The sequence below is a fragment of the Sphaerodactylus townsendi genome, linkage group LG10 (assembly GCF_021028975.2).
Source record: "Sphaerodactylus townsendi isolate TG3544 linkage group LG10, MPM_Stown_v2.3, whole genome shotgun sequence".
NCBI classification, from domain to species: domain Eukaryota; kingdom Metazoa; phylum Chordata; class Lepidosauria; order Squamata; family Sphaerodactylidae; genus Sphaerodactylus; species Sphaerodactylus townsendi.
Window position 1 is genome coordinate 84,473,963 of NC_059434.1, and position 14,279 is coordinate 84,488,241.

General features: G+C 49.9%; 1 protein-coding gene across 8 annotated transcripts in view; it reads right to left on the reverse strand.

The window, feature by feature from the left end:
* Positions 1-14,279, reverse strand: part of LZTS3 (leucine zipper tumor suppressor family member 3) — a 91,256-nt gene that overhangs the window by 7,165 nt on the left and 69,812 nt on the right. For 4 of the 8 annotated variants that reach the window (XM_048509948.1, XM_048509954.1, XM_048509950.1 and 1 more), the window contains exon 2: positions 2,290-2,775. In XM_048509948.1, the coding sequence (XP_048365905.1) occupies positions 2,290-2,739 (450 nt within the window). In that variant the 5' untranslated portion in view covers positions 2,740-2,775. Of the gene's footprint in view, positions 1-2,289; positions 2,776-5,590; positions 5,603-12,438; positions 12,516-14,279 lie in introns of those variants that run through there. The other 4 variants (XM_048509949.1, XM_048509947.1, XM_048509955.1 and 1 more) reach the window with 3 other exon arrangements.

Genomic DNA, 14,279 nt, shown 5'->3' on the forward strand with positions numbered 1-14,279 from the left:
CACTTGCAGGACCTATTACTGACTGAGGGAATAACATCAGGCAAGGAACAGGTTAAACCAGGGGTAGGGAACCTGCGGCTCTCCAGATGTTCAGGAACTACAATTCCCATCAGCCCCTACCAGCATGGCCAATTGGCCATGCTGACAAAGGCTAGTGGGAATTGTAGTTCTTGAACATCTGGAGAGCCGCAGGTTCCCTACCCCTGGGTTAAACCAACACTGCAGCCAGGATCCATATCAAATTCTCAACCTCCCCCACCCCCTTCCTGCTTTCTGAGGCTCTTCCACACGGAAGATCCTGCGCTCCATCTTTTAACCCAAAATGGGCATTTTGGGGCAGTGAATGGCATATGTTGCACTCTGGCTATAACTAATATTTCAGATACATATATCTATATACATGAGTTTATATCATTGTTCATATTTTTTATATTTCATTAGTTATAAATACAATCATTTCTTGTCGACTACATCCAACAGGTAAGTTCAACTTATTTTTGACAATTATAACAAATAGATTCAGGGTCATCCGTATTAATTCAGGTAAGTATTTAGTTCATACTCTCCCATCAGTTCAACATCCTTACGGTAAGTATTCAATCAATGCGAAAACATGTATATACATAAATATATTCAGTCCGTCTTGGTTCATCAACATTTTATATGAATCCACTCAGGTAAGTATTCTGTATATACATGTTGTCGCATTGATTGAATACTTACCTTAAGGATGTTGAACTGATGGGAGAGTATGAACTAAATACTTACCTGAATTAATATGGATGACCCTGAATCTATTTGTTATAATTGTCAAAAATAAGTTGAACTTACCTGTTGGATGTAGTCGACAAGAAATGATTGTATTTATAACTAATGAAATATAAAAAATATGAACAATGATATAAACTCATGTATATAGATATGTGTATCTGAAATATTAGTTATAGCCAGAGTGCAACAGTAGTGGTAGTTCTATTATTATTAATATTTACTCTTGCACCCCCTTTTCTTAAGTGAATGGCACATGTTCATGATGCTTTGCCTAAAAAACTGGACATGCTTATATTTGTCCGAAATCCTTTGTCCTTCAAACCTCATAAGGAGAACTGCAAACTTTAGTGTTTATTAATTCTTACTTTACTTCATTTGAACCACTTTTTTCTCTCTCTACTGGGGATCCAAAGGGCTCAAACCATCCTCTCCTTCTGCATCAAACTTCGGGAGCTCCCTCCCTACAGAGATTCGTCTGTCCCCGTCAGCTTCTGGCTTCTGCATTGGGCAAAGACCTTTTTATTTATTTTATTTATTTTATTTTATTTAACTTGATATCTTGCCCTCCCAGGGTGAAGCCAAGCTCAGGGTGGATCACACACATATTAAAATTATAATAAATTTACATAAATTCCAGAAACATAATTAAAACATTCTAACAAGCACTTTCTCCAGATGGTGGTAAATCAGTATTGCCAATGAAACTCACACGGACACCTAAGGGGGAAATAATCATGGGGCCAACATATCTTGACAAAACTGGTGCAGCTTCAGTTGTAGGCCCGTGAAATTAAAAAAAGGAGAAAGGAGGCGAATAAAGCATCTCCTGCCCGGCCGTTCGCTCGCGAGCGGCTGCAACCTGGGATTTTTGAAAAGACGATTAGCGCGATTCTCAAAAAACCGGGTTTGGGTGAAAAAACACAGGGCAGACTCATTTTAGGGGCGGGATCTGTTTATTGGCCCGTACAGAAGGCACCTCAGAGAGCTTCCCTGACAAAGTGGGGATTCGAACCTGAGCCACGTAAATCCTCATCTGACACTCAAACCACTATTCTGTTCTGGCGTTCAAGACATTCATGGACTAGGATTCCCATCAGTCCCTGCCAGCGTGGCCAATAGGCAGGGACTGATGGGAATAGTAGTCCATGAACATCTGGAGGGTCAGAGTTGGAGGCCCCTGCATTATAAGAAGAAGAAGAAGAGTCTGGATTTATATCCCCCCTTTCTCTCCTGTGAGGAGACTCAAAGGGGCTTACATTCTCCTTTCTCTTCCCCTCTCCACAACAAACACTCTGTGAGGTAGGTGGGGCTGAGAGAGCTCCGAAGAACTTTGACTAGCCCAAGGTCACCCAGCTGGCATGTGTTGGAGTGCACAAGCTAACCTGGTTCACCAGATTAGCGTCCACAGCTCAAGTGGCAGAGCGGGGAATCAAACCCGGTTCTCCAGATTTGAGTGCACCTGCTCTTAACCACTACACCGTGCCGGCTCTCACTGTGTTGTGGCAGAGGGCATCTCACCTGGTCCAATTTACCAGAGACTGGTAATATCTTTGGTGGGTTACTGGATTCTCTGTACTGGGGAAGCGGTGGCATGTTTTTCTCATTGTTGGCCGCCACGTTCCCACAAAAGTCCGTCTTCACCTTCTCGCTCTTGCGCATATCTCCATTGATGTATATGTTGTTGGAGACCTTTTCGGTCCTATAGATCTTCTCCTCGCCGGAGTAGCGGTTGGAGATCTCCCGGGTGGAATAGCTGTTCCGGGAGCCGTCTATTTGCCGGCTGTTGCCCTGCGTCCTGGTGCCCACGCTCTTCATAGCAAACTCTTGCTCACTGGAGACTCCGCTGCCGACACTTCCCATAGTGCCTTGGGAGGCGGACTCGGGGATCCTGGAGTCGAATGCGTGGAAGGATTCCTGGCTGTGGTAGCTGGGGTCACTAAGGACGGAGAGGGTCTCTAGTTGGGCCATGGCAAGGGATGGGAACAGAGGCACAAGTCACTGGCACTGCAAGAGAAGGAGAGGCACCAAGTGTTAAAAAGAGGAGGGACACAAAAGAGGCACACTTTGGTTTCCTAGCTGTGAGGCAGGCAGTGACGGCAAACACAAGGAAACCACAGTATACAGGTCAAGGAGGAAAGAATGGCAGTAATAAGAACATAAGAAAGAGCCTGCTGGATCAGACAAGAGTCCATCTAGTCCAGCACTCTGCTACTCGCAGCGGCCCACCAGATACCTTTGGGAGCTCACATGCAGGATGTAAAAGCAATGGCCTTCTGCTGCTGCTGCTGCTCCCGATCACCTGGTCTGTTAAGGCATTTGCAATCTCAGATCAAGGAGGATCAAGGTTGGTAGCCATAGATCGACTTCTCCTCCATAAATCTGTCCAAGCCCTTTTTAAAGCTATCCAGGTTAGTGGCCATCACCACCTCCTGTGGCAGCATATTCCAAACACCAATCACACGTTGCGTGAAGAAGTGTTTCCTTTTATTCGTCCTAATTCTTCCCCCCAGCATTTTCAATGGATGCCCCCTGGTTCTAGTATTGTGAGAAAGAGAGAAAAATTTCTCCCTGTCAACATTTTCTACCCCATGCATAATTTTATAGACTTCAATCATATCCCCCCTCAGACATCTCCTCTCCAAACTAAAGAGTCCCAAACGCTGCAGCCTCTCCTCATAAGGAAGGTGCTCCAGTCCCTCAATCATCCTCGTTGCCCTTCTCTGCACTTTTTCTATCTCTTCGATATCCTTTTTGAGATGTGGCGACCAGAACTGGACACAGGACTCCAAGTGCGGTTGCACCACTGCTTTATATAAGGGCATGACAATCTTTGCAGTTTTATTATCAATTCCTTTCCTAATGATCCCCAGCATATGCCTTGCCAGGCCAGGGAATATGGAAGGCCTGGTTTGATGCAGCTCCTGTTTACCTTTAACACCAGGGTTACTTTTAAGGAAAGACAAAACCAAACTCCTAGTCCAGTGATGGCGAACCTTTTTGAGACCGAGTGCCCAAATTGCAACCCAAAACCCGCTTATTTATCGCAAAGTGCCAACACAGCAATTTAACCTGAATACTGGGGTTTTAGTTTAGAAAAAACGGTTGGCTCCAAGGCGTGCGTTACTCGGGAGTAAGCTTGGTGATAGTCAGTGGCTTTGCTTTGAAGCAACCGTGCAACTCTTCCAACGGGTTAATCGCGACCCTAGGAGGGTTTACTCAGAAGCAAGCCCCATTGCCAGCAACCAAGCTTACTCCCAGGTAAAGGATCGCGCTGTAGTTCTTCGCATGAAAATCAGTGGGGTTTAACAGCGCTTAACAGGGTTACCTACACTGCTTCCCCAAAACTAGGTCTTGGGTTTAATGCTAATAACCGAGCCAGTGGCCCAGGCCAGCCTAGATGTGGGGGGGGGGGGCACTCTGTTTGCACGTGCCCACAGAGAGGGCTCTGAGTGCCACCTCTGGCACCCGTGCCATAGGTTCGCCACCACTGTCCTAGTCTCTTTAATGTCTTCATGTACATCCTTGCCTTTTTTTAAAAACAAGAAGAAACAGTGTTCTGGGTGCTGCTACATCACGGTCAGGGAAAACCCGGACATTACATAAGTAAAACCACAGAGTTTCTGACTATTCCTAGAGCTATATCATGTCATTTCTGGGTTTCCCCCCAGAAGTCACATAGTGGTGCGCAAGATGTTCTAAGCCTGGCCCTTTGCTTGGGAGACTCAAAAGTGTTTATCTGTGATCAACCTGCTGGTCACTGTCAGAGTCCAATTAAGACAGGCTAGTTCAGCCTGAATAAATGGCAGCTAGTATTCTCTGAGAGGCCTTTCAAGATAGGCTTACCATTTGCCTGGTGACTGCGGGCAATCTCATGCTCCCGCTCTCACTTCCCCAGCCTCAACTATTTGAGGAGCAGGAGAAAAAATAACAAGGGGGAATAGCATCAGTGGTGACACGCTAGGAATTTCTCCCAAAAGAGACCATACAGATTGGTCCATTGGTTACTTACCGTGAAGGGCCCTTCTACTAGGAAGGGGGAGGACGTCTGGATGGGTGTTTCCCAGCTCGTTCTCAGGGAGACAGGATGTAGTTTTTTCATCACTTCCTGGGAACGAGCAGGCCATTTGGCTCCAGTAGAAGACTGTCAAAGCAGTGGAAGGTTCCGTTAGTAGGTGGAGAGAGAGTAGGGTAGTTTGTTGTTGTGTTGCCGAGGGCCCATGATATTTGTAAGTTAGGTGGTGGGAGACTGCTGTTCGAATTCAGGGGAGGGGCCGGAGCATTGCTAGTAGAGGGGCACTTCACGGTAAGTAACCAATGGACCGTGGAGGGAGGGCGATCTGAATCAGAAGATCTCAGAGCAGTTCCCAGGGTAGGTAAGATTGATCCGATGATGTGCTCCAGCGCAGATCTGCCGAATGTGGCACAGGCTGCTAGAGTGTAACGTGCCCACAGCCAGGGTCGTCGTTGACCGGTAATATGACGAGATGTCCGTCAGGGGAACCTGCCTTCTCAAGGCTGCGTTTGTAGCTGCACTCTTGGTGGAGTGTGCTGTGATGCCCATGTCCGGGGTGGTATACCAGCTGCGCGCTGGCTACAAAATACATGCTGCTTGATAGTCGCGGCTGATTGCGGCCTTGACATTTGTCTTCCTCGTTGGGGAGACATTGATGAAAAGACTGTCGAAACGTGAATTAACCCGATTCGTGAAATGAAAGCCTTGGTAAACCTTCTAACATCCAGGTTGTGCCAGAAGTTGATTGGGATGTTTGGGAGAAAAGGCGGAAGAACCTCTCCTGGGTGAGGTGAAAGCTGGGCAGACCCTTTGCAGGAATGAAGGGAGGTCCAGCCGGGCGATACCTGTCCTTGTGGAAGATGCAGAAGTCGGGAGTGCTTGCCGATGGAAGGCTGGATCTGTGAGAACCGAGCGAGGTTATAGCAAACAGGAAGAGTGTAAGCAAAATAGCACAGCCACTTGAGGTGGAAGAATAGTCTGCGAGGTTGAATGGAGACTTGGTCAGGGCGAGGACTGTGTGAAGAGGCGCCAGGTAAGGGAAGCGGTGCCCAGGTGGTTGTAGCAGCTTGGCCTTACGAGAACAGCGGCGATCTGGGTGCCTGAGGCCTCCCTGTGAGTAGAGGCAGGGGCGGTCGACAGTGCCGCCACTTGGCGCTTAAGCGTGGCACTCACGTAGACCGTGTTGGGCGCCTGGAGGAAGGCTAGGTTACCAATGGGAGGCGAGGGAGCAGGTGGTCCTACACGCCTTTCTTCTACACCAGCTGGACGATGCTTCCAGGAGCAGTTGTGGCGTTGGTAGAGCTACGGTGAGGCCAGGAGGACCTCGTGCTATTCGCGAGCTGCTGCTTTGTCTTAGAGCTCAGCCTCTCAAGTATGCGGTCCAGTTGGAGACCCACCAGTGATGGATGGTGCACTGGAGCCTGGCGAGAGCATGTCCACGGTGGGTGGTGAGTCTGATGGGGTGTGGCAGTATGGAGGGAGAACCATGGTACGCCTGCAGGCAGTAGGGGGGCCCGCGAGAGTATCACGTGGCCCCTCCTCCATTATCTTCCGCGAAGTTCTGGGTATGGTGAGAGTTGGAGGAAAGTACGGTGACGCTACATTGATGTGTGCTGATAATCGTCTATCCCACCAGGGGTGGTGGAACCTGCCTGGACATGAAGGCGGGGGAGCTGTCCGGTTCTCCGCCCGTAGCCAGAAAGAGGTCTAATGCAGCTCTCCCAGCTGTTTTGATATGAGGCTGATAAGACGGTTTGATCTCCTGCACCTCGAAATGCGTCTGGCGGCTGAGCAGTCTGCTGTAGTGTTCGTTTAGCGTGTGACCATACGTTATTGATAGGAGATTTGCCTCGCCCCAGTTCAGGATACACAGGGCTTCTCGTCTGCATTTGGATGAGCCATTGATCCCCTGATTGTTGGGGCAGAGCCTTGGCGTGGGTGTTGTGTCGGTCTTGGACTAGGGCGGTATGACCTCGAATCATCGTCTGGAACCGCCAGAGAGGGGCTAGAGCGTCAGCTCTGGTTTCCAACGGTGATAGACAGGGTGGTCTCCCTCCGCTTCATCAGGTTCCCTGCAGACTGAAGTTACTCGTCAAGTGGCTAGCCGATAGACTGGCGTCTGTGACTAACGAGTGACGGTCCCGGTACAGGAAGACCTTTCCCTGGAAGTCAGGTTGTGTTCCTATGTCCACCCGTAGTTCTTTTTAGTTTTGAGGTGATGGCGATCTGCCTGTCCCGTTTTCCATGATGTGGAGTTTGGGCGAAGGAAGCATTGTAGTGGCCGGGCATGTAGTCTTCCCCATTGGACCATGTCGAAGACTGACACCAGCTAAAGGGCCCAGCGAGACTTGCCAGGCCCGAGTAGAGAGGACTATTGAGTCGATATAGCTGCTGTATCTGCTTCCTTTTGTGTAACCTCTTAAACCCGGGGACCAAGGGTATTACGTGGATATGCGGTAGTTACTTATTTAGGTATTCCATGGTCACAGGGCAGGGCCGAGTGCTCTTCTCAGGTTTGACCAGGAAGCCGTGCAGCTGTGGAGCTTCCTGTACTGTACGTCTTAGGTTGCTTGTACATTGACCGAGATGAATGAGTACCTCGTCCAGGTGCAGGTACCGTGGATTGCTTCGGCGCAGTTTGGTAATGGAGTGCGAGAGAAGCACCTTGGAAGAAACACAGGGGGGCTGTGGCGGGGTAAGCAGGAAACCCGAAACTGTTTCCGTTGGCCCCTTGAACCTAGGAATACTTCGGGGGTATTGCAGGGTTGATAGGAATATGTAGAGTGGGCTCAGTGAAGTCCAGCGAAGTTGAAATCTCGGAAGCGAAGATGTTCGCTATTGACGGAGTGTTTTCCATGAAGGCGTTGGAGCTTGATGTGCCTGATGACCGGCAGGGAGATTGAGTTGCCGCCAGTCCCGTTTAAACTTTGGGACTGTGAAGAAGTGAGAAAATCCTGAGGATAAGCTCAATTCTGGCACGGTTCTATTGCTCGATGTTACTGACTGGTGTGGGAATTGCTTATTGGGTCCTGCGTGCGCGAATCAGACGCTAAGGACAGCTGGGGCTGCGAAAGGCGTTGTGGGGGAAAACAGTTGGAATTCGATGGAGTAGCCGATTGGCGGACAGCCTGACGTCCACCGTCCGCGTGATCGCCCTGACCACTGATGTTGAACTGCTGCCAGCGACCCACTGGCAGGGTTATGGCGTCAGTATTTGGCCAGGGGGGGCGGAATGGCTTACCGATACTTTGGAGTTGTTGAAGAGTTGGTGGAGAGCTTGTCCCGTTAAGCCTGGCGATATTGAGGTTGCCATGGGTTGCCGTCCGATGCTGGTCTGGGTAGCGTCGTGTCCGAGGAAGGTGGTGGAGGCGAGCCCCTGGGTCAGCCAGGGGCTCTCCCCTCTGATGGACTTTAGCGTAACTGCTGTCCCTCGTGTCTCCACAGGATCTGGTCCAGTTCTTGACCGAATAGTACGCTTCCTGGAAGGCGTGGAAGCCGCCACCAGCTGTTTGGAAGTGAGGTCTGCTTGCCAAGCTACGCAGCCCGTGTAAGCCAGCCTACCGTGGTGGCCATCACCTGCAGACATGAGTAAGGCATCGAATGTAGGAGTCCGCAAAGAGAGAAATGAGAGCTGGAGCATGACCCGCTGCTTGCCTGTCCCACCGATTGTTCTCTTGAGGATCCTGTCCAAGGACAGCCGAAATAGCGATGAGTAGCCCTGGCGCTGTGGCGCCGCCAGGGCCCTTAGTGATGGCTGCCGGCCTGCATGAAACCCCTTTGAGAGTCATATCTGACCTCTTGCCATTTGGTCCACTTATAGTTCCCGTCCGCCCGGACACCCAGTCCCCTGACACAGAGCTGCACCACGAGGCGTCTATGAGGGAATGCAGGCGTGACATTGGAAATACACTGAGGGGTGCGAGAGCTGCTAGAAGGGGGCTTTACTGGATGCGGGGGGTAGCCCATTCTCTCTTAATCTCACGGCGTTGGAAGAACTCTGGCACTTCGGGAAGGAATCTTTTATCTGTCTTCCTGAGGGGAAAAATATCCCTTTCTTTGGGACATACTCGATGGAGTTTGCACAAGGGTGAGGGGCCGGATGGATCTCCAGCGTCAGAAGGAGTCTAATCAGTTCAGGCATGTAGTTTTTTAATGATCAAGGTGAGATTCTCTGATCAAAAAGGCCTGAAGGATGATCAGTATTCTGATTGGGTGGCCTCATTATCAGAGAAATGGTCAGGGGAGTCATCCTCACGATCTCTCCTTAGCTGAATTCACTATCTTCCAGTGTTGGATCCCCTAGGCGTGGGGGTCCTGGTGCCCGCTGACCTGGCAGGGTTAAGGGGTGTGGGATGGCTGGCCTCCCCTGTTGCCCTGATGATGGGATGCATGGTAGGTTAGCATCTCACTCCCTCATGGCCACCCTCATCCCATTTTCCACTAATTGCCTCTGCGAAGGGAGGCCGACATCACGCCACTTGGTCTGGGAAGCCTCCCCTCCCTGCACCCCATGGGCAGTGCCTGCATGTCTGAAGAGTGGCGCTCCTCCTCCTCCTCTGATTTTCCTCAGGAGTCAGGGGAGTTTGCAGCGAACTCGCCTCAATCGGGCGGGGCTGGCGCCCGCTGGTGAGCCTCGCTGGCGGCCTCGAACTGAGGGGTGGGGCATCAATGGGGACCGGCAGGCCGCTGAAGCGACGTGCGCTCCAGTGCGTTAGGCGCCATTGCGGAAGCCTCCCGATCGCTGGTAGGCTGGCAGGGCCATCCAGCGTTTCCGGCTGCCGCGAAGCGCTCCTCCGCTGGTGCCGGCTACTACCAGTTCTTCTTGCCGTCGCATCACCGGGCGCCGAGATCTCAATGGCACGCTCCCTTTGTCTTCTTGGGCCCAGCGGTTCCTGCGAAGGAAAATCTCCCGGCATGGACTTCCGGTCTTCTTCGCGGCCGGGAGCTGAGGTTCGCCGGAACCTCTGTCCCACAGAGGCCCAGCCCTGGTGCTTTCGGCTAAGCTATGGTAGAGCCTGTCTCTCCCGGGAGGGTGGAGCCATGGTTAGGAAGGAAGAGGGAGGGAGGGTAAGCCCTCGTGGGTAGGGGGGGGGGGGGCGAGGTCGTGGAGGGAGGAGGAGGTACAGGCAATTTGCTGATGAAGGGGAAGAAGGAAAGATCCAAGGTGGCTTTGGCCTGGGCTGCAGGCTATTCTCCCCACCGCAGAACAAGGATTTAAACTGGGGCCGTCAAATTAGCCGGTTCCCAGGAAGTGATGAAAAAACTACATCCTGTCTCCCTGAGAACGAGCTGGGAAACACCCATCCAGACGTCCTCCCCCTCCAGTAGAATGGAGGAATTCCAGAAATGACAGCAAAACCTCCATGCTGCTCTGTAGTAAAGACTAAAGAGAATAGGGAAATCCCTAGACAGTCACCCGGAAGTGATGTCACATTTCCCCTGAAACACCACCCCCTCCAGACACTGCACCCCCTCCAACTTTCCTGGCATTTGCTTGCACAGAGGAGGTATTTAGAAGATAGCTGCTTGTTCAGGGGCTGCTAAATATTTAGGCTTTTAAAAGACAACATGATTTTCAAATTTCTGCTTGAGTAGGAGCATACGGACCTCCTGTCTCACAATAACTAACACATCTGGTCATTTCTCTTCCCTCCCTGTTGCCCCTCATCTTTTTCTGGTGCCCCCTCTATGGGTCGTGAAAATGGAGCCATCTGCAATCTGCAAGTCAGTGACTCTTGTCTTTGTTGGGGCTTCACCTACTCGAGGGACAAATGCAAGAATGCAGAGGCAAAGGAGCCGAGTGTTGACAAAGGCAACAGCTTCAAACGAGCATAACACAACAACCCTCGTACGAGAAGCTGGCCTCCCATGAAACAGGAACAAAACGGAGCCACAACACAATTGCAGCCATGTGGCACCGAACAGGAACACTGCCATTTTGCATTCTCATGCTTTTGCCTCAAAATACAGACACCCACTAACATCACATCATAGATGCACAATCAGAGCAACCACACACACACACACACACACACACACACACACACACACACACACACACGGAAAGCCACCCACCTTTACAGACCAGAAAGCACTTTCTGTTATTAGAATATCTCAGCAATAAACCAACGCACATGAGTTTGCAACATTAAAGCAACGGTACACGGCACATGGAATCAAGGCAGGATTGTCCAGCTGTCTTGTTTTAACTATGCTTTTTAGAATGAGATGTTAGCCAGGAATTCAACAGGGGCAGCTTTCCCAGGTGTAACTGGGCAAATACTCCTTGAATACTGTTTCTGAGGGCAACTATGTTGGTCTGAGATAGAATAGATAAATCAAGGCCAATAGCACCTTTAGACAGACAAGACGTTTTGGGGCATGAGCTTCCAAGAATGAAAACATTCTGATAAAGTATCTGACAAAGGGAGCTCTAACTTTCAAAAGATCATATCCCAAAAATCTTGATTTCTTGAATATCTGTCAGTCGCACCTGTTAAAGACGTGCCAGGTATCCATGCCAGATAGAAACTGAACTCCATTTTATTTTCGAAGGCTTTCACAGCCAGATTCAACTGGTTCTGGTGGGTTTTCCAGGCTGTGTGGCTTTGGTCTGGTGGATCTTGTTCAGTGTGTGTAATAGACTTCCCTCTATGATACACCTCTGAAGATGCCAGCCACAGATGCAGGCGAAACGTTAGGAACAAGATCCACCAGACCACGGCCACACAGCCCAGAAAACCCACCAGAATCCATCCTATTTATTTTCTTCATCTACCTCTTGCCTTAAAAAAAACAACTGCGTTCTGCTGCATCACGTTCAGGGAAAACTTGGGATGACATAGGTTAGCCCTAGGAATTGGCAAGAACTCTATGGTAAAACCATAGTTTCTAGCCAATTCCTAGAGCTACGCTATATCCCTACACAATGGTGGAAGAGACTGTCCTGACTACGTCATGTTGGAAAAGAGAGGAACAGGCTTATTCCCGATTGCTGAATGTTTAAGTTGAGTTTATATTTTTTAAGGGAACTTTCACCACAAGGTGAGATATTTCTGAGTGATCAGTTAAGAACATAAGAACATAAGAACTAGCCTGCTGGATCAGACCAGAGTCCATCTAGTCCAGCTCTCTGATACTCACAGTGGCCCACCAGGTGCCTTTAGGAGCTCATGTGCAGGATGTGAAAGCAATGGCCTTCTGCTGCTGCTGCTCCTGAGCACCTGGTCTGCTAAGGCATTTGCAAACTGAGATCAAGGAGGATCAAGATTGGTAGCCATAAATCGACTTCTCCTCCATAAATCTGTCCAAGCCCTTTTTAAAGCTATCCAGGTGAGTGGCCATCACCACCTCCTGTGGCAGCAGATTCCAAACACCAATCACACGTTGTGTGAAGAAGTGTTTCCTTTTTTCCTTTTTTTAAAACTTGGTCTTCAAAGCAGGCTCCCATGATGAGAAACAAAGAATTCAAAGGATGTATGCCTAAGGGAGTTTATGTGTGCGTTGTGTGCATGTAGAAATGACCACCTAGAACACACAATATAACATCCGTAATCACACACAAGTAGCAGTATAACACAGATTTTTTTCAATATCATGCACACAGGTAGAAAATTTATCAAGCGACGAGAAGCACAGAAGGCATTCATAATAACCTTTGTTAAGTTCACGAGTCCGCAAAGTACAGCATTGGCGTTTTCAGGGCGCAGCGCTCCTCCGTCCATTCATTAATCTGCGAGAAAAACACCTCAAGTGTTTTATTCCAGACCTGCTTTTGTGAGCAATACAAGCACGGGATTATGTTCACAGGGAAAAAAAAATCTCCACAAGGGAGTTCCGATGACCACGTAGCCTAGAGATCCCCCCAAAGAGAGCTGTGATAAGAGAAGACAAAGGCCGGGATGCTTTGAAAAATGAAACCACCATATGGGATGTATCCACAGCTAAGTGTCTTTCAGAATGAGAAAGGCCCATTTACAGCATTGATCTATGCTCCAGTCGATACACAGATGACGACATCAGACTGAGAAAAGGCCTAATGCTCCGAGTTTCCCAGCTGGGGCCCCATGCTATTAGGTGATCAAATTCCCTGCATTTAAGGGGATAGCAAAAGTAGGGTCCAGATCCAGGCTGCTGTGATGGAAAGAAGGAAATGCTATACTTCTCTGCTCCACCATTTTCCAAAACTCAACCCTCAAACCTTCTGCCAGAGTTGCTGTTTGCCCCATGAGGCAAAAACATAAAAGCACTGTGTGGCAGAGGCGAACCGGGGGGAAACGGCGCCTGGCGCAACACCTGCCCCGGGTGCCCCCCCCACCCCCACTTAACTTAGCCAGCGGTGGCGGTCCCGGGCAGCCTGGTGGGGCCGGGCGCCCCCACATGATCTAAAGGGGGCGCCCAGGGTCAATTGAACCCCCATGTCCCTCTGGCAGATACGCCACTGTCGTGCGGGTATATACATAAGCTTCACTTGTGCAGAAGAGAGCAGCTTTTAGGGAAAATGGTGCAAGAAGAAAGAGTTAATTTCCCCCTTCCCCACGCTATAGATTCATGATTCATCATGCACACCATTCCAGACACAGCACGTACATGACACGCACATGAACCACCTTACACAGTATCAAGCATTGTCTACTCTGGCTGGAACGAAGTAGAACGATCAGCCTCAAGGCAAGTACGGTCTACTCATACTGGAAGCAGTCCTTCAGAGCCTTGTGTCTTTGAGATCACACCACCCCTGTCTACTAGTTCCCAAGGCACCCCTCCAGTCTCATGGTATAGAGAAGAAGAAACCGCTTGTCCCAGTGTCGAAACAACCTATATTCCACACTACTGACAGAGCTACAACAGCAGGAGACTAATGAGCTGGTAAGGCCTGAGAAGCAAAGCGGAATAACATAAGCACAGAAGGGTGGGGGAAAGAAGAGAAAGGTTCCCACATCCAAGGCAGAAGATAGGGCAGGGGCACTGTTGAATGCTGGTCAGCGAGGCTCGCCCCACCCCTGAATTCCACAAAGAGCTCAGGAATAGCGCTAGCGGGACTTGCTTTGTTGGCTGGCGTTCAACTGTGCCCCTGCCCCGAACTCCCCAGGGAGTTTGGGGGTAAGGCGCAGCTGTGGGGGGAGGACGGTGCCCCAGGTGAACCCTGGCTGCCATTTTATACAGCTCTGCCCATGTTGGCTATGCAGACTGTTTTAAATGTTACTTTGGCAGAAACGGCCACCACAGCTCAAGGTTCTGCACTGCATTACTGAAATTATGCTGCAGCAGCCATTTTGTGGTTGGTTCCCCCTCCTGCAGGCAGCCATTTTGCAGCCGCCGTTTAATTCCTGCACCCACCACACCATGTTGGAATTCTGAATGGACCTGCAGGCCCAAAAAGGTTGGGAACCCCTGCTCTTAGGCAGAGGTGGGATCCAGCAGGTTCTCACAGGTTCCCGAGAGTAGGTTACTAATTATTTGTGTGTGCCGAGAGGGGGTTACTCATTGGTGATTT